Source organism: Cyrtonyx montezumae, unplaced genomic scaffold (genome assembly GCF_038088225.1).
Source record: "Cyrtonyx montezumae isolate F1298 unplaced genomic scaffold, pur_monq_1.0 scaffold_30, whole genome shotgun sequence".
NCBI classification, from domain to species: Eukaryota; Metazoa; Chordata; class Aves; order Galliformes; family Odontophoridae; genus Cyrtonyx; species Cyrtonyx montezumae.
The window spans coordinates 2,708,865-2,728,808 of NW_027072035.1; the positions used below are offsets into that span (position 1 = coordinate 2,708,865).

At 38.2% G+C, this 19,944-nt stretch overlaps 1 protein-coding gene across 1 annotated transcript in view; it reads left to right on the top strand.

The window, feature by feature from the left end:
• Positions 1-2,251: 2,251 nt before the first annotated feature.
• The window catches only part of PUM3 (pumilio RNA binding family member 3), a 29,985-nt gene continuing 12,292 nt past the window's right edge, over positions 2,252-19,944 (top strand). The window contains exons 1-12 of the mRNA XM_065744174.1: positions 2,252-2,405; positions 4,185-4,367; positions 6,368-6,503; positions 7,196-7,271; positions 8,018-8,111; positions 8,301-8,367; positions 9,092-9,266; positions 10,551-10,654; positions 11,145-11,223; positions 12,731-12,829; positions 13,805-13,858; positions 16,312-16,392. Of these exons, the coding sequence (XP_065600246.1) occupies positions 2,309-2,405; positions 4,185-4,367; positions 6,368-6,503; positions 7,196-7,271; positions 8,018-8,111; positions 8,301-8,367; positions 9,092-9,266; positions 10,551-10,654; positions 11,145-11,223; positions 12,731-12,829; positions 13,805-13,858; positions 16,312-16,392 (1,245 nt within the window). The 5' untranslated portion in view covers positions 2,252-2,308. The remainder of the gene's footprint in view (positions 2,406-4,184; positions 4,368-6,367; positions 6,504-7,195; positions 7,272-8,017; positions 8,112-8,300; positions 8,368-9,091; positions 9,267-10,550; positions 10,655-11,144; positions 11,224-12,730; positions 12,830-13,804; positions 13,859-16,311; positions 16,393-19,944) is intronic.

Sequence of the window (19,944 nt, forward strand, 5' to 3'; positions counted from 1 at the left end):
TTGGAGGAGGAGAGGCCAAGAGGTGACCTCAGTGCTCTCAGCAGCTCCCTGAGGATGAGAAGCAGAGAGAGGTGCTTGGTCTGTTCCTCGAAACCAATGGCAGTACAAGAATGGCACAAAGCTGCCAGGGGAGGGTCAGGCTGTGCATGAGGAGAATTTTACCATGAGGGCTATCCAACACTGGAACAAATTTCCTGGAGAGTTGGCTGCTGCCTCGCCTCTTGCCTGTCAGTGGATAACACCCTTGTTAATATGCTGTGATTTCTGGTTAGCCCTGAAATGGTCAGGCAGTTGGACTTAATCTTTGTAGGTCCCTTCCAACTAAACTGCTTAAATACAAACACTGTATCTGTTGTGACAAAAAATATTTTTCAATGCTGAAAATGACCAGTAGTGGTTCTGCTACAGCAAATTTATTCCACATGCAAATCAGCAAGGATAAAAAGGTACTAATGAAAGAGAATGCTGTATATGCTTCATGATGATCTTCACCAGCCTGTGGCTTTAGAGCAGAACACTTATTACTGTTGGCAATCTGCTTGTTCTTGATGACCAAATAAGTGCATTTTTCTTTTTGCTTAAAAAAAAAAAAGGTTTGAAACACATGTTCAAGTGCATTCCAAACCATGTTTGTGATAAAGATATGTGAGTCAATCACAGTTTTAGAAGAATATGAATATATATTTAGATCCTGAAGTCAGACTCCTATGAGAGACAAAAGCTGATAGTTTTTTCATTCAGTATCTTCTACACAAATTGCGAAATTTTCATATTTTTGTTCATTAAGTCATTTTTTTTATCTCCATGAAATCAGAACAGCACTCAAAAGACAGGAAGAGATTAAAAGGAGATGTGAAGACATCCCTACCAACTCTGAACACATGTGGGAATATCCCAACTGGACCAGGTCAGGAACCATCATCAACTGCAGCCTGTTTTAAGGTAGCTGAAGAACTTTACAGACAGCTTTGTAAAAATGATGGATGTTTGAATGTGTAAATCTACTGACTTGAAGTCTCTGGCTGACATTCAGAATGTTCACTTTCACTTTCTGTGGGAGATGTTTGTAATATAGCAATCAATATAAATGTAGCAGCGTATTTTCAATCTTAATTGTCTTAATTCCTGAAAAGAAGCTGCAAAAAAAAAAAAAAAAAAAAAAAAGGATAAAAAAGAAAGAGAAAAAAGGATGGTTTAATTCATGTGGAAACCTATGTGTGTGGACTTTCAAAGAGTGATGCAGAGCATTCAGAAGCACACACTGTTTGCACCTGTCTCTCTGTCCTGTCAGAGCTTCAGACCACACTCTCCATTTTCGTGTTACCTTCATGTGCACGATGCCAGTGTTTCAATCTGTGGGAAAACAACTGCATAATTCCACCTGTGACTGTTCTTTTGTTCTGAATTACTTCACATGCTGTCTGGGATATTAACAAAAAGAGGTACCACCATCACAGTCCGTACAGAAAAAAAATAAAAATCACAGGAGGTTGGAGAAGACCTCCAAGATCACCCAGTCCAACCGCCCACCTACCACCAGTATTTCCCCTCTAAACTTTGTCCCTTCGTCGCACATTAATCCGTGATTTTCCCCCCACAACCACGCGGGAGAGTCGAGCACGGCGTGCAGCCGGAGTGCCCCGCGCGGCAGGCAGACGTCAGGCAGTAGCTCCTAAGGGCCGGGCTCTCGGTCGTGCCGAGCACGGGGCGAGCTGGGTCGGGACGGCTGCGACCGACGCTGGCCGGGGAGAGGAGAGAGCAGCGGCAGCACGGCAACGAGTAGACGGGCAAGACACCAGCTCCGCGTGGCGCTTTACGGCGCGGGTGCCTCCTGTTACGACACTGTCGCGCGACATCGGCCGGGGGAACCAATGAGTGGGGGTGCGCGAGGCGGTCGCGTTCAGCGTGCGGCGCACGTGAAGTGGGCGGCCGCGGGCGGGATCGGGGGAGCACGATGAGGTAGGACGAAAGGCGTCCGCTGCCCCTCAGGAGTTGCCCCTCTGGGAGTTGGGTGCCACCGCCACCGCTGGGGTTTCCGGGGGGGGCCGTGGGGATCAGAGCTGAGGGCGTTTGGGCCTGGCCAGCTACGGCCTCACCCGCTGAGCGCGGTGCTGGCGCGGCCCAGCGGTGAGCGTAAGGGAACTGGCTCAGCCCCGTGGCCGCTGACCTTTGCGGTCAGGGCCAGTGCGGGGAAGGGCTCTGCGCTGTGTCTTCCGGGATCCTGATCCGTCTCTTCCTCGCGTTTGCGTCGCTAGCGGTGCTGGCTCGCTGTACCACTGTTTGTTTCTCCGCTTTCAGTATTCCCGCAATGAAGGCCTGGAATAAAAATAAGTTTTCAGGAAGGAGTGGAAAAGCGTCTCGTGGGAAACAGCTGCATGGAAAAAGTATCTTTAGGAAAGATGATGGTAAGGGGGCAATGGCTTCTTTGTGAGAGTTGTGGCTAAACGTTTATTGCCTTGACCAAATTGCTAAGCTTTTATGATGAAATGGCTAGCCTTGTAGGCAAGGGGAATCTAGTGCCTATCTTCTGCCTGGGCTTTGGTAAGGTGACGTCTCCCATGATATCCTCACAGATACGTTGAACAAAGTACTGGGTGAACAGTGAGGTGGGTTGGAAACTGACTCAGTGCTGAGAGCTAAAAGGTGGTGATCAGTAGTGTGAAGTTTAGTTGGAAGTCACTAATGAATGGAGTGCCCCGATGTCCATGCTGAGTTCAGGCTGTTTAACGTTTTTTTCATGTGGATGGTGGACTAGAGTGCACTCCCACTGAACTTGTGGGTAACACGTAAGTGGGGGAGTCACTGATTCACCAGCAAGCTGTGTCCAGAGAGACCCGAACAGACTGAAGAAGAGGTTTGCCAGGAACCTCAGGGAGGGGATGCAGAGTTCTGCAGCTGTGGAGGCACAGCACTAGGACATGCTGGGACTACCTGACTGGGAAGATGTGCTGCATCAAAGAAGTATTGCCGTCCTGGTTGGCGGCAAGTTAAACTATGGCCCAGCTGTGTGCTCTTCCAGCAAAACAAATGAATGATATCCTGAGCTTTGTTAAGCAAAGTGTTCCTAGTATGTCAGGAGATACACTTCTCTGTGTTGCTAAGGCAGCAGCTGGAGTCCGTCCTCTTCTGGCCTCTCAGTAGATGGGAGATAAAGGCATATTGAAAAGAGTCCAGTGAGGGGCAGCCAAGACGGCAGAGAGACTGGAGCACCTCTACTTCACGTAGAAGCTTGGAGAACTGGGGCTGTTTAGTCTGAAGAATAGGAAGCTTGGAGGAGTTATTTTCCTTGCCTATATATACTCAAGGGAACAGTACAAAGAGGATAAAGCCATGGTATTTTCAGCACTGCCAGGACAGGAGACAATGAGCAAAAGTGGGATCACAGGAGGTTCTGTCTGAACACTGAGAACAATTTCTTTACTGTAAGTGACAGAGCACTGCCACAGGCTTCTCAGAGAGGTTATCCAGTTTCTTCCTTGGGGACCTTCAAAAGCCAGCCTGACGTTGTATTGGGTACTCTGCTCTGGGTCACCCTTATGTGAGCAGAAGATGGAGCAGATGGACCCAGAACTTCCTTGCAAGCTCAGCCATGCTATGATTCTGTATCACATTCAAAACTATACTAATGGTGAACAATAAACAATCTGGAAGAAATTATCAAGGAGTGTAAGCCCTCCAGCAGTATTTGGTTAAGCTAAAATACTCTTCTTAAAAATATTAAGTTCATTTTTTTCTTTATTCTGGTCTCTTCCTCCATTTAAAAAGCAAGAGTTACTGGAGAGTTGAAGCTAGGGTGTACTAAGTGCTATGGATTAGAACTGAAATAATATCTATTCATCTAACTGACATTCAAGTTATGGTCAGAATTGATGTCAAAACACCTCTGATCATAATCTGTGAAGAGGCAATTGTGGTGCTTGTGATTTTGAAATCTTTAATTTAGATTAATCCTTTTTATGCCTGGGCCATTATGCTGTAGACTGAAAATAATGCTTGGGCAAAGCAAAACTTCCTGGAGAAACTTGTTTTCTTCAAAACCCATGATTCCACTGGCTTTGAGAAGCAAAAAAAAAAAAAAAAATTTGATATGACATATTACAAAGTAGTCTGATTCTTGTTTTAATGATGATTTTTTACTTCGAAGCAACAGTGGTTCTAGGTTTTCATTTGTGGATTTTTATTAGATTCAGTTCCTTCAAAGACTTATCGTGGTAAAGGATATGAGGAGGAAAAGCCTAAATCCATTTCCAAAAAGCTTGTGAAAGGAAGTTTAAGACCTGGAAGAGCTGGTGTCAAACAGTTCAAGAATAAGCAACAATCAGAAAAGCTTTCAAAGAAGAGGAAATACCAGGATGGCACAAAAGAAGGTGAGGAGATAGACTTTTTGTTTTTTAGCCTGTCTTAAATGGAAATGAGGTTTTGATTCACACATTAAACTGTTATGTCTTCCTCAGCCCTGGCTTTTTAATTACCTTCCTAATTGACTCAATGTCTCCAAGTTTACTTTTAGTCTCCCCTGTGTAATGATTTATTCACCTGATTAAATGTGGGGCCAAAGTCATGAAAATCAACAATTAGTTATGAGCTTTCTTGAAGTTCAAAAGTAAAGGTGCAATAGTGAATTTAATTAACTGTTACACCATCAGAAAGGTTTGAATATTTTAATGACATTATTGTGTCACTTTCTCAGTGGCTCTTTTCACAAAACTCTGGAAAATAAAGAGCTGTTCATAAACTTCTGTTAGAAATAGAATCCCCTCTTCTTAAAGTGATGGATTAAAGGAAACTTGGGATGAAAACTTAAGAAACAAAGTTGATTATTCTTGTTTCTTATTTATTTGTGATCTAAAATATCACATCTTAAAAAAAAGAAGTTATCACTACTTTATTTTATTTTTTTACATTTTACAGCTTTTTTCTCTTTGCTTGGAGAGACTAAATTAGTGCCTGCTTATCACTACTTAAATAAGATTCTGGTTCATGAGAACTTTGCTGTGAAGTAAAACTGATGAAATGATTGAAGAATAGAAGGTGGCATTTGGTGTTCTGGCTTAGCTGTTGCATGTTTGTAGAATGGCTTTAAATGTAGAATGTATTAGTCTTCTGGAAATTTGGTAGCAAGAGAATGTTCACATTATGTTTTTAAAAACAAGTCAATTTAAACACTGTTTATGTGAGTCAGTAAAAGCTGCCTTATACTGCACAGTGGTGCTGATCTCAAAGCAAAGTGTTAGTTCTGGACAATCAACACATACACTCCAAAGGATGCTGTGTGAAAAGAGCATGCTTAATATAGGAGTAATAGCATGAAGCATGACCTGCTCTGGGAAACCAAGTAATATGAGTTTTGTCAGAATAACTAAAATGTTGGAGTTTTTTTTAATTCATGTAGTTTTGTAGAAATTTACTGTAGGTGAGCTGCTGTATGTCAGTGTGTAACATTTATAGCACTGTAGCAAATTGTCTATTGAGAAATGTAATTGAAAGGAAAACGCTTGCAAAGAAGTTTCTTTTTTTTCCTTTTTTCTGAGATTTCAGTTATGTTTTTTTAAATTAAGGCTCTTATTTTGAGAGACAGAAATAGTGTGTGTTCATGGAGCTGCTGGACTAGATCCACACGAGAGCTGTGAAGATGGTCAGAGGGCTTTGAAGAAGGATGAGGCAGTTGGGTTTGTTCAGGTTGGAGAAGAGAGGGCTCTGGGGAGACCTCATTGCTGCATTCTGTTAATTGCGGGGAGCTCACAAACACAAGGAGGTCTGACTTTTTACAGTGTTTTCTTGTAATAGGACAAGATGGAACACTTCAAAAATGAGGGAGGGGATGCTTTAGGTTGGATATTAGGAAGGAGTTCTTTACTCAAAGTGGTAAGGCCCTAGCACAGCCTGCCAGAGAAGCTGTAAATGCTCCATCCCTGGAGGTGTCAAGGGCTAGGTTGGATGACATCCTGGACAACCTGATCTAGTGGGTGTAAGCCATGGCAGGGGGTTGGGTGGTCTTTCAGGTCCCTTCGAACGTGAATGATCATAATGAATAATATGATCATAATCTCCCAGAGGGAGAATTAACTGGGTCTCTAACAGTCACCTGGTGGTAGGTACATGCAGGGTCAATGTTCAAGCTGTAAAGAAGTTTGCAGTGCACTCTTTGAGTGAGCTTTGAGGGAAAAATCATTGTTTGCCTTGTTTTTCTGGTATTCTAAAAGTGGAAACTACTAGCTTAGCATGTTTATAAAATATTTGTGCTGGGAAAATGCAGATAAAGCACCTAGTGCATTAGGAATGGAAAGAGCTACCACAGCTCACATTTGAAAGGTGTTTTCTTGCTGCTCTTTTTTTAACTACAGAAAATAAATGTTTTTGTCTTCAGAGTCAGATTCTAAGAAGCCTAAATGGAATGACTTCAAAAGGAAAAAGAAGGAGTTAAAGCAAAGCAGACAACTTAATGATAAAAGTAATTATGACATAATTGTAAAATCAAAGCAAATATGGGAGAGTGTGAGAAGGTAATGTTTTTTGTCTTTCATTATTGTAAGTTGCAGTACTTTCTTTTAATAACTTATGTGAAGCTGTATTTTTCACTGTGAAACTGTCATTGAGTTACACCATAACATGCAGGTCTTCAGAGGATTCAAGCAAAGTCTGATCTTCCATAACTATGAAAATATCTGGATTTTTCACCTTTATTTTAGGCTAAGATGCTTAAGAATTTCTCTTGGTTTTTTGAATTATGAACCACAGATTTTAGTCTAATCTTGCATTTGGATCTCTGCAAGCTCCCTGACATTGTTAGCGTTTTCTGGAGGCTTGGGTTCCTTCTCTGAACAAGTTTGATTCAGGACTGTGGCCTCTTGACAGGAAGAAGAGTTAATTTGGCTGTGCTCTGATTGCATGTGTTTTCTAGATTTGGCTGTAATAATTTTGTATCTTAATGACACTAACAATTGTGACTGTAGGATTGAGTTTCTAGTCTAATTATGTTGTTACTAGAAAAATGACTTTAAAGTGTATCTAGTTTGGTTTCTAGGCACTGAAACCACTTAAATAATGCTTCATCTTTAATTAGTGGCAGCGTAAATGTGGATTAGCAGGAACTAATCTCATAATATGTTTTCATGTCTTGCTTTTTAATACAGAGAACTGAATCAAACAATGTAAATGTAGTTTCCTTAAGATTGCTTTACTTCTCTTCTCTTAGGAAGAAATGTGATAAAGAGAAGCGGGAAAAACTGATGAATGAGCTACAGAAACTACTTCATGGAAAAATAAAAAATGTAAGAAAAATCAGTGCTATTTAACAAATGCTATATAACCTGCAGAGTTCACGGAAGCTCCTTTTAAGAATGGTGAACTGTTATTGTAACACAGTACGGACCTATTCTTCCAAAAGCTACAGGGAATGTTATTTTAACTATAAGTCTTAAAAAAAAATGTGGGGAAAAAAAACAGGATTGAAAGGCTGCATTTGACTCTTAAATTTGAGGACAGTAGTGCTAGAATGCTTTGCCAAGTCTAATGAAACTCATTTAAAATGAAGTTTACAATCAGAGACTCAGAGTTCTGGTTGTTGCTCTATGATAGTGCATTGTGGAAATATTGTCTTGATACTTAAAAAAGATGCTTAGTACAGTTAAGTTGTGGAATGTGTAAATTTGCCTTGAAATGTAGGTTGCTGGATCCTAAAGTGGTTCTTAGTATGCCATGCGGAATTGACACTGTATGGTAATATTCATTCTGAAATTCCTCAGGACACAAGAGAAAATGACTTTTTATTCATTATTAAATATTTCATATATGTAACTGGTGTTCTTAATTGTCAGCAACTGAAAGCAATCTGTTGTTTTATAGAATATTTCTAAAGTAGTAAAAACACTTTAAAAATTAATGTGCTTTAACAGGTAGTTATTGGCATTTTGGACTGCTTGTAGCATAAAGATCTGTCAGAAATAAAATGTTAAAATAAATTTGATGCATAGTGTCATACAGATTTGCTAGGTAATGAAATGTTTCTGTCCTGCAGCTAGCGTTTGCACATGATTCAACTCGAGTGATCCAGTGCTTTATTCAGTATGGTAATGACAAGCAAAGGCAAGAGACATTTGAAGAGTTGAAAGGTATTTTTTCCCACCTACTTTTGACCTGTATGGTATTGTTCAGTTTTCTTATAAATACTGTGAACTTTGTGGTGACATGATGTATTATTCCCAGTGAGGTCTTAAAAGTTACTACAAAACTAGAAGCCATTACTGAAAAGTTAATTTTCAGCTCACTTTGATTTTTCTTTGCTTTTCCCCTTTTTCTAGATAGCCTAGTGGAGCTGAGTAAGTCAAAATATTCCAGGAATATTGTGAAAAAGTTTCTTATGTATGGGTGAGTATGAAGTGAATTTGCTTATTTGTCTTGCATTTTTCATTTCCAGCATGAATGCTTCTCTTAATATATAGTGCACCAATGATGATTTTAAAAAAGGCTGTGTCTCTGGGAATGTCCATACCATGATTAGAATCATACAATCATAGAATATTCTGGATTGAAAAGGACCTCAGAGGTCGTTTAGTTTTAACCACAGGCAGGGTTGCCAACCACTATACCAGGCCACCCAGAACCACATCCAGCCTTTCCATATATGCCTGAATGCCTTGAATGTGTTTGTAACAGGGATGAGAAATGAGTATTTGGTATTTCTGATAGCTGTTTTTCTTTTGCCAAGAGGTGAAAGTACAACTGTACCTGTCACTGAGGAAGGCATGGAGATAAAAACCTCAAATGAGTGTTCTTTGCCTTTTATTTGTAACAATTAAATTGTAAAGACTGTGTTCACTGAAACACTGTTTCAGGAAGGCATCTTCCTGTGGAGTTATCCATAGGCTTCTTCTCTTATGTCTCTTTGATCATCCTTCGTAACTTCTGTGGATACCTGCCTTTCTCAACATATTTTTATTAATATTGTAAAGGTTATCCATCCAGATGCATTCATTTATTTTTTGTTTGCTAATTCTTATCACCTAGATAAGCTTCCAGAAATGAATCTACTGCTAGGTCATATCTTCCCTAATATTTTAACTCTTGCTATCAATCTCTCCCTGTGAAACAGGACAAAACAACAAATTGCTGAAATAATAAAAAGTTTTAAAGGCCATGTGAAAAAAATGCTCCGTCATGCTGAAGCATCTGCTGTAGTGGAATATGCATATAATGACAAAGCCATTCTGGAACAGAGGAATATGTTGACAGAAGAGCTATATGGAAATACTTTTCAGGTTTACAAGGTGATTGATTCCTTTTATTTAAGGTGTTCTGTAATGCACTGTGTTGTTGATACCTTACTTATGCAAATATTCTCTGGTAAGATTCCTCTCGGTGTCCAGATCCATTTTATTTTAGCACGTGTAAATGCATGAGTAAGTTGCACCTTTCTGCCATAGATTAAAGTTCTATTTTTCAGCATGTATGAGCTTTTTCTGCAGTTGTATAGCTGGAATTATTATAGCATCTAACCTAAAGTATACATCCATACCAAGATAGGATTCAGGTTTGATTCCCCATTAGTGCTGTGATGACTTCTACATTAAAACTATCATATCCTGTGAGAATCGAGTGTGAGCAAGATGTGCTTGTTTCTATATACAGCGTGCAATTTTGGCTTTTTTTCTTCTTCCAGTGAAGGCTATTGGATTTGAATCCAAGCTCTTGAAGCTGTTCAGCTGCATATACCTAACAGATAGTGGCAAATCTTTTTAAAAAGCACTGCCTCCTTTCTTTTGACCTACTCTATCTTTTTCCTTGCTGACTTACAGATTTTTGTTTCCTGTTACTAGCAAAATAAATAGTATTTCCTTCTAAGTACAAAATCGTTTTACTCAATTATTAACTACTTTATACGTGAAGTATAAAAGTCACTTTAATTTATGTTAAAAATTTTAGAGGATTTAACAATAGCTTCTAAACTGTATTGTCATTTTTATTTCAATTTATCTCAACTTTAATTAAAGCATTTTACAACACCTGAACACAAAAGGCTTGCTTTCTCTGTTTATGGATTGTATTTTTTCTAGGAGTATATGATCTTAGAAATGAAGTTTTATAGTGTAAATGTTTAGATTAGATACTAGGAAACTTTATTGTACTGGAAATGTATATAGTCTTTCTGTCCCATGCTGTTCTTGGCCTGGAATTTCTTGGACCTCTAACTTAGTTCACTGATGAATTGCCTTCTAACATCTTTGTATACTATCTCCTCTGTTGTTCCAAAATATGCTGCCAGGTTAGTGTTGTTTTGCCAGCTACCTGCCAACCTCAGAACTATCTGTAATTGCCAGAAAATGATTCAGAATGTGGAAGTAGTTTTGTTTGCTAATGACTTTTACACAGATCTGTAAATGTGTGTATGTCAAACTGTATACAAAACTAAAGTAGCTACACTGATAGTTTGCAGGCATTTTGTTTTGTTTATATTGTTAATAATTGCTGATTGACAAGGGACTAAAGCATTTTCTATGAACTCTCAACATGGGAGGGTATGATTAAATCTCTTGAATGGATGTTAATTTCAGACACCAGTGGCCCCAACGCTGGATAAAGTATTAGAAGCTCAGCCTGAGAAGAGAGAGGCCATCCTAGATGAAATGAAGCAGATACTTACACCAATGGCACAAAAGTGAGTCAATTTTGGTCCTTACAGGTATCAGTCTAGCATACCTGTTTGTTTCTGAGGTGGTGATTGTATACACCTGCTGACGTGGAATAGCACTAACACTGCTTCTCTATTCAGCTGTAGCGTCTCTGCATTGGGTAGTAAGAAACTATGATTTTGTCCAGAGTTACTTTGAGTATCTTAAGTTCTGTAGAGTACCTGCCCAGATCAATTAGTCAAACTCTAAACAATGTGATGTGCCTTTTGATTGTGATACTGAGTAAACTTCTTGAGTTGTCACTTAAAAGAAAATATCTTGCTAGGTTTTTAAATCTATTACTCTTGGTAGAATTTTCTGCACATTATAAATACTGAACATCATATCCCCATCATGTATGTTTTTCTGCACACTGTACTTTCTTTTTTCTTGAAAATACAGTGGAAGTAGTGCTGACTTCTGTTAGAACTATTGCTTATGGAGGGCCTTTACTTGTATTCCTCTTCCCAAATACAGAGAGGCTGTGATAAAACACTCACTGGTACATAAAGTATTTTTGGACTTCTTCACTCATGCTCTTCCAAAACAAAGATCTGTAAGTATTCTTCATTTTTTTTTCTTTTGCCTTTCAATGAAATGCTTTTAGTCATATTGTGAAAATGTTGCAGCTAAAAGAAAACACTGAAATTTATAGCCTTGTACATCCAGTGATTCCAAATAGGTGACTGGGGAATGGTATTGTATGAAAACTGACAGTGAGCTTTCACACTAATCCTATAGTATTGATGATGGTTTGGTAATTTTTTTTCTGCTTAAAAAAAAAATCAAGTGCAGTTGCTTTGACAGAAAACTGATGTAATCTGTGTCCATGCTACACAGTTCATTTTAGAAGTTGGAAATTAAAAACTTTGAAGCCAAAACACTGCTTCTAGTAGTTTTGCTTTCAAAGCATATAGTTTGTTGACCTCTTCTAGCCATTGAACAAAATACTTTTGATAAAAATGTATCAGTCAATTGTATCTGTAGTTGAAACTGTCTCCTGCCTACAAGCTTGACTATTACTGTGTCTGTATTGAACTCAGTTTTAAGCATATTCCAGCCACTTTTGCAAGAATTAGGCTGAAATTCATCCCAGTAAGTGATATATATGAGCTGGTATATCACCTAGTTTGACCTGCTTCCAAGCTCTGTCCATCATCCTCATTCTTGACCTGCAGCTCAGTGCTGTCTGAATCCAGGCCACATGGAGCCTTCCATGCTTTTGCTGTATGTCTCCTATTTTCTCCAAGACTGAGCTCCTTGTGATGAACAAAGCCCAAGATAAGAGTAGTGAATTTGATTATTCATGGCCTAGTCTAAATCATGATTTTGCCTAATTCAGGATTCTTAAGTATAGTTTCCATGGTAATTCAACAGAAAATAGTTCTGAATTAACAATGCTTTTCTATTCCAAGAGGAGTAAGAATGTCTTTCTTCATCTTTGCTTCTATTTTTGTGCAGTCATGGTAGCACTTGAATAATCTCTTCATGCAAAGGGTATTGTCGGGTTTACTTCCGTTTTCATGCAAATTATCATCATTTGGAAATATTCTGTAGATCTCTCCATGCCTCTGCACATAACCAGTGATCCAGTTTTATGACTGATCACTTCCTTGGGAACTAGAAGCTGCTAGGACTAGAAGGGTAGATGGATGGAAACTTTTGATTCTTTAATGACCTTACTCTCTAATGGATGTCCTGTGTTTATAAATAAAACTGTATGCCCTTGAGGTTGTTTTTTCTCTAAATTAATAGTTGTGGGTATATCTTCTGATTTCTGTCAGTTCTGAGCACCATTCTATGAATTTTCACTAATAAGACAACTGACAAGCTTCAGTATTGGTTCCACAGTAAGTAGTGTAGTTTTGGAGGGACAGGCTTGTGTCATTTATAGTCATGGAGTTCTTTTGGAGGCTACTTATTGAGGTCAAGGTAGTGAGTGGTTTTGTAGGCCTTGTGATATTCTGTCTAGTGTTGTGGGCAGAAATTGTTTTTGTCTCTGCATGATAAATACCTCAGGTTGTTCCTTTTACTTTTTTACTTAAACACCTTTTCTTCCTCAGGAAATGATAGAAGCTATCAGAGAGGCTGTCATCTACCTGGCACACACTCATGATGGAGCCAGAGTAGCAATGCACTGTTTATGGCATGGTACTCCCAAGGTAATATTTACTTCCTTTCTACCTTCATGTACTTGATACTAATCTGATCTTAGACCCAGTCTGCATTACTGCGCACATATGTTCTTTTATTTACAAGTAGCCCTGTTTCACTTACACGAGCAAATGTAAGCAGTAGAACTTGAGAATTGGATGAGAATTCCTAAAATGGAAGCATCTTCTTTTCTTTTCAGCAGTATTTTTTGGATTAGCACATGAAATGCATATTAGCTATTCATTCATCCTGCAGACTTTTTAGTGCTGGTGGAATTGGCAGTAGGGAGATAATGGGAAGGAAGAAACAATACTTGGCTTTGAATGTCAAGGCTTAAAAAAAAGAACTGTCTTAATATGTTTTGCTGACACAATCTCTTCAAGTACTACAAGGAATATACCATCAGTTCTTGAAGATACTGTAATGTCTCAATCTTTTTGCTGAATGAAGAAAGCAATTACATAAAAAAAATAATTAGTTAAATAATTTCTTAGATACTGGGGATTCTCACTATGTCTAAACAAGAGTGAGAAAAGATCATAATAGCTGAAAGGAGAAACACTGAGGGAACTTTCCAAGAACAAATCTTGCTCTGAGGGATTCTACTTCAAGGTTTTGGTCATATTGATTAGGCTTCTTTCCAAAGAGTTGAAAGGCATTCTTGTTTGCTAAGTAACTGACAGAAAATAGGTGGTTCTATGTAGAGTTCTTGAATTTTCTCCTTTTTGGAATCTCCCGTTCCTGGACTGGACATGCAGGCACCTCATAGAATGCCCCTGAGATTTGGAAAAAAACCCTCAGATTTAACCTTTTACATTGTTTTTTGGGTACGGGCTTATATTACAAATGTTTAACTTCAGTGACTATGCTTAGTCACTAGGTAGCACTGTGGAAATTTTCTTTTTGAAACAACAAATAACAGTGTACTTGTTCAGAGTCACTGTCATTATAGGCTCACTTGAGTTTCTTTCCTTTTTGGGTAGGACAGAAAAGTTATTGTGAAAACTATGAAGACATACATTGAAAAAATAGCAACGGTGAGTGTTCATTAATTATAAAGAATTATCAAAAACTACTATATGGTTAAAGGCAGGTTTGTGTGTGTGTGTGTATTTTGCTATTGGAAGCAGCTATGAGATCCCAAAACAATGTTTGCAACAGTGATGGTGTACTAAATAGTTTGAAATGTTTAACAGCTTATATTAATATATTTGAAGACGTTGAGAAGCTTCATTGTGTACACTACATGCTGTATTATTCCTTAAGGCAGTGGAGTTATTTATAATTCTTCTGGAATTATTTTTTTCTTCAATTAATTCGTAGGAGAATTAGTTGTTTCAGACAGGAGAGTGGGTATCTTCACGTGTGTCTTTATACTATGTCTTTATACTACTCCTTGATCAGTTTGTTATGACTAAAATAATATATATGCAGAAGAGGAAATAAAATAAAGACATGCTGGGGATGTCATTGATAAGGTCATTTGACCATAATTATTATAAAGAAAAAGTGTAACGCATTAAGCCTGTGAGCTCTAAAATGAACTAACCTTGAACAGATATACAGTGGCAGAGATCTGTATTTATTTTGTACAGGAGTCATAGAATCTCAAAATGGTTTGGGTTGGAAGAGACCTTTGAAGATCACTTGGTTCCAAGCCCCTTGCTGCAGATAGAAAAACCTTCCACTAAACCATGTGAAAGAATTTGGCTATGCCTGTGCTGTGTAGATTTGACTTTGTTAGATATGTGCTCTACAGAACTATAGTATGTATTTAATCTCAATTTTAAGTAAAATGCACTGTAGATGACTTTCCTCTTTGAGGACCTGGTTGGTAGGGCATAGTGGGATAAAACCCTGAAGAGATGGGTGTCCCAAGAAAGCTAGCTGATACTCAAGGCTCACCTCCTGTGCATCTGTTCTAACAGTGAGGAAATTACACAAAAATGTCAGGATGCTCTCTCCGAAAGAGAACAGGAGACCTAGTTACCTGCATGTAGAGAAAACTGGAGTGCTGAACTACTATTTTGCCTCAGTCTTGACCAGCAAGCATCCTAGCCATGCTCCTCAAATCCCAGCAAGCAGAGACGGACTGGGAGAATAAACACCTGCTACAGACTAGGATTAGGCTTGAAACCTTCTATGGAACCTAATGTTCACAAATCTGTGGGACCTGAAGATTTGCATTCAAGAGTCCTGAGGGAACTGGCAAATAAACTTAGTCAGCTGTATCCATCATATTTGAGACGTTGTGGCACTCTAGTGAAGTTCCCAGTGACGGGAAATGAGAAATGTCCTCTGTTTTTAGAAAGGGGAAAAATGGAATACTTAGGGAGCTAAAGGATCATCAGACTCAACCCTGAGCCTCCCTGAAGCTATGTTAAGGTACATAGAATAATGATAATTAGTGACAACCAACATGACTTCACTAAAAGCAAAAAAATTGCCTGAATAACTTTCAAGTATTTGATTAAATTAACATTCAACTATGACAGAGTTGATAAACAGATGGTAGTCATCTGCCTGGAGTTGTGCAGAGCATCCTTGTCTCCAAATTGGAGAGGCATGAATTTGATGGATGATCTGCTGGGTGAATAAGGAGTTAGCTAGATGGTCACACTCAAAATGTGTCATCATCATCTCAGTGTTGCAGTGGAAACCAGTGGCTAATAGTGTTCAGTACTGGGACCACTGCTACAATAGCGTATTCGACAGCAACATTGACAGTGGGATTGAGTTAACCTCAGCAACTTTGTCAAGAGTACTAAGCTGAGAGGTACAGTGGAGTGGAAGAGGTGCTAAATAGAGGAATCTTCTCAGACTGGAGGTGAGCCTTAGTTAATGTGATTCAGCTAAAGTAGGTGTGAGAATGAGTGCCTGTGCTGGGGCAGCCCCAGACGATAATACAGGCTGGTCAGTGGGTGGGGAGAGATCTGCTCTGCATATAAAGCCTTGGTGTATGGGGAGATGAAAAGCTTGACATCACCTGGAAATATGAACTTGCAGCCTGGGAAGCCAATGATGACGTTGGCTAAATCAGCTTGGGCTGGGTTCTTTGAGGCTTTATGCATGCTGGTCTGAGTGAGAAGTGTGCTTAACTATGATGGGGAAATTGGAACTCTTCCAGTTCAAACCATTCTGTGTCTCTGTGAAAGAATATCTGTATACAATGTTCCTGCAAGGCAAATCCTATGATTTTATATGATGATTATACAGTGGATCAGGTTAAGAGCTAGCATATGATAAAGCAATGTACCAGCATTTAATGGCAGATCAAATTAATCTTCTTTTTTAGAAACAGATTTCTCTTAAACCTGGATTTCAAGTTTGTTAGGCTTCTCATTTTATGTCAATAGACAGAATTTGCTTGTTTGTTCAGATTATGTTGAACTGTCTTAAGTGTTGGTTCAAAATGAATTATTACAAAGTGAGTTATTATATTCACAGAAACTGACCATGTAATTGAAGTTTTCTGGTCCCATCTTTGCAGGGTGAATTTTCTCATTTGGTCTTGTTGGCAGCATTTGATTGCATTGACGACACTAAACTTGTGAAACAGTTAATTATAACTGTAAGTAATTATTTTTTCCTAAAATACTGTACCAAGTTTAGTCTCATTTTTCATTCTGCAAGAGTATGATGGTAAGAATTCACCCACTTTTTAGAAATTGTTTAAGTCCTTTCCGACTTTTGTTTCTTTGACTTCTTTTATGACAAGAAAAAAGTGACACAGCGTTTTATCTTCAGTTACTTATTGAATTTTTATTTAAATTAGATCCATTGCTTGCTGAGAATTGTACATGTTCATCCAGACTAGTGAATAACGTGAATCTCTTTAAATTAAGATGGTGTCTTAAGTTTGATCTCTGCTGGTGTGAGTGCTGCTCTGAAAGTAATATCTTCAACTTCATTATGTTGGCTCGTGAGGTCAAATGTTGGTGGTACAGCAGTAGAGGAATGCAGCAACATGTTTGACTGTCGTATAACAGAAGTTACAAGAATAAGTACTTTGGATGCTGAAACCATAGGCTTATATTAACTGTCAAAGTTTGATGTTTTTACTTAGTACGTTGATAGTTCAATGATAACTGAAATTTGGGATAAAATTACCTGAAATATTTATCCAGTCTCCAAAATGGATAAAGATATCTGAAATGTCACAGCAGTTCAGTTGTTTTGCAATGACTGCATGTGATTACACAATAAACATAAAAGTAGTATGATCTAGTCAGCATTTAATTTCTTTTGGAGTGTCTCATTTGCCCATCTTTCCAAAAATGATTGAATGGATTTTCATGAAGTGTTTTTACTTAAGCCATGTTTACATGCAGTGCTTATTACTTAAGTTGTTTTAACTGTTTTTGTACTGAGGAAAAGGGTTTTATAGTGCACAATTAGTTCTAACAAATAAAATAATATTGATATATAGGTTGTAATGTGCTCATAGTCATGCAGGAGGTTTCATCACATTAATGACGTGTGAATTGAGAGCTTGTGGCAGAGAGATAAAAATGAGGGAAATGCTTTGCATGACACTTTCGTGAGAAAATGACAAGGCTTGCTTTGTTTTTGCTTGGAGTTTGGGGAGGGGATATTGGGCTTGTTAACCCTACCATGGAAGTTCTTTTTGGAATGTGGTAAGGTGAAAGCTTTTCACTGTAGAGGTGATTTGTGATCCTCAGGTGTAGAAGCTGTGACACAGCTGGTTTCCGGAGTCCACTGAACAATATAATGCTTTGGGCAAGTTCCAAACAAATAGCTTTGATCTGTCAGGGCCTATCTTGCATCAAGATCATTGAATTTCTGTATGGTGTTACAAACCGTCTGCTCTACTGAGGGTTTATTAAGTAAGATAGCGTGCTTGGTTTCGGCTTCCACTATGTCATTTAACACCTGAATAATCTGTGTTTTTTCCACCACCTGAGTCTTCCTGATAATATCCCAGATAACTGCATGTTTAATGTTTGGTCGTCCTACTGGACAGAACAGTAAAGGAGAATGTGTGTAGGCAGCTTATTCTTACACAAAAATAGCTTTTCTTACCCTGGAGTAGGAAAAAGATGTCAGGGACAGTGAAAATTTTACCTGATGAGATAGAAGCTAGCTTTTTAGATAAGGAATGAAAGTTAATGTCTGAGGCAAAGGCATCTAGAAATCTAATAATGAAGCATATTCCATAGAAGAATAAAAAATCAATTCTTTCTTAAGGAAAAATAAAACTTCTGAATTTCTTTGTATTTCTGTCCATACTAAAAGGTGAATTAATGGGAATAAAACAAAGAGTTGGGGAGAGAAAAAGCAGCACTTGCCCAAGTCATTCTGTTGTGTGTTTTTTGGTGTTTTTTTTGTTTGTTTGTTTGTTTGTTTGTTTTTAGTGTGTTATAGACCTCATCACTTATTTATTGAAAAAATGGTTGGGAAATTTTTAGGTAAAGGGAAAATTGCAAACTCTTACAAGCCTCAAAAGTATTTTCTTATCATTTCTTAGCTATACAGCTATACAGCCTTAATCCTGAACCAGATAATATATGTTGCTTTAAACCTTCATGTATGATAGGAATTGTATATTGAATACTTGGCAGAGGTTAGGATTCAGGCAGGTTTCAATGGGAAAGCTCTTGCTGGAAGAATTCTGAATGAGTGATGTTAGGGAGAAGTTTCTAATGAGAAGGAGTGCAGTTGTGTCATTTAACATTTCTCCTGGAACCTTCTACAGTTCTGGCGCTGAAAGTAAATGAATTCTGTAATTAATCAGAATCTTAAGAAGTGTGGGGGAAGTAAACTTTTGCAAGATAGAGAGAAATGCTTTTATGTTAATTAACTGTGTTATAGATTGATTTCAATGCCTTTTGCATTTAGTTGTATTAAACTAAATATTTTCTTTAGCTGTTCTAACTTTTGAAATACTTGAACATCTGTCATCCATGTGGAATTAACTACACATAGATCTAAATCTCAACATACGCACCAAGAAGAGTGCTTCCCCCCTTAGACACACTTTTTTTTATGTGTGGAATGCAAAGATTGAGTTAAAAACTAAAAAAGAACTCCATTAAGTGGAGCATCAAACTGATGTTCATTACAGTTTATGAAGATTTTTACCATTTCCTGCCAACTTCTTATCATCTGTCTTTTGATCTTCCCCTCAAAGGAGCTCTGTCAGTGAAGGGTCAGGTTAGGTGATAGGAAGCTGTTCCTAATTAAATTCAAGAACAGTCTGCAAGATGTGGCATGAGGCAGGGGTTGGACTTGATGATCCTTATGGGTCCATACCAGCTCAGGGTATTTTATGATTCAAAGGCAACTAATCAGGCCCAGTGTTTATAAATAAAAATTTTAAAAGTTGTTTATACCATTATCATTCAGTTTCTTTTACTAGCTGTTCCTGGAAGAAGTTTCAAAATGATGGGAGCTGAGTGGTGAAGGTATTTTTAAGGGCAGTGGCACATAGAATGTGCTGGAAGTGCCTAAAGCCATGTACAATCCTCCTTCAATTTTAAGTCTTTACATTTACATATACTTCAAAAAGGAATGGATTATTGTAATAATCAAAAATAAAATGATGGTATTCAGAGTTCTCACATATGTCAGAGTACTTGTGTAAAATACTGCTGTTAAAAGGGGTCTTTGTGAAGTAGCTGATAAAAATGGAAGTAGATACAGACTAATTCAGATGCAAGTACTTCTTCTCAAGCCCTCTCATTGCACAAGGGTATGAGGTGCTCATTTGAAGTTTACAAAATGGTTATTCCTGACTACCAGATGGGCTTTTCCCAAAGGCTTGTGTTTTCTGCTTATGTTTACGTAAATGACGAGTAATACTGATGGTGCTTCTAGTGAAAGTTGGAATTATTCTATTACTGGAATTTTTTTGTTGTTGTTATTGGATGTTCTCTGATCAACTTAAGATTGAGTTTTCCTTCTTAAGGCCTCTAATTGCTGTCTATACAGTCGTTTGAATGTCAGTATGATATCAGTGGTCACTCTTGGGTGATGTAATAGATGATTTTTTGTATGTTTGGTCTGCTGAAGTTACTCTACTCAAATCATGTTTCTACACAGTTATAACATACCAGAATATGCGTTGCTTGTACTTGTATGTATTAACAAAATAAACTTGTTC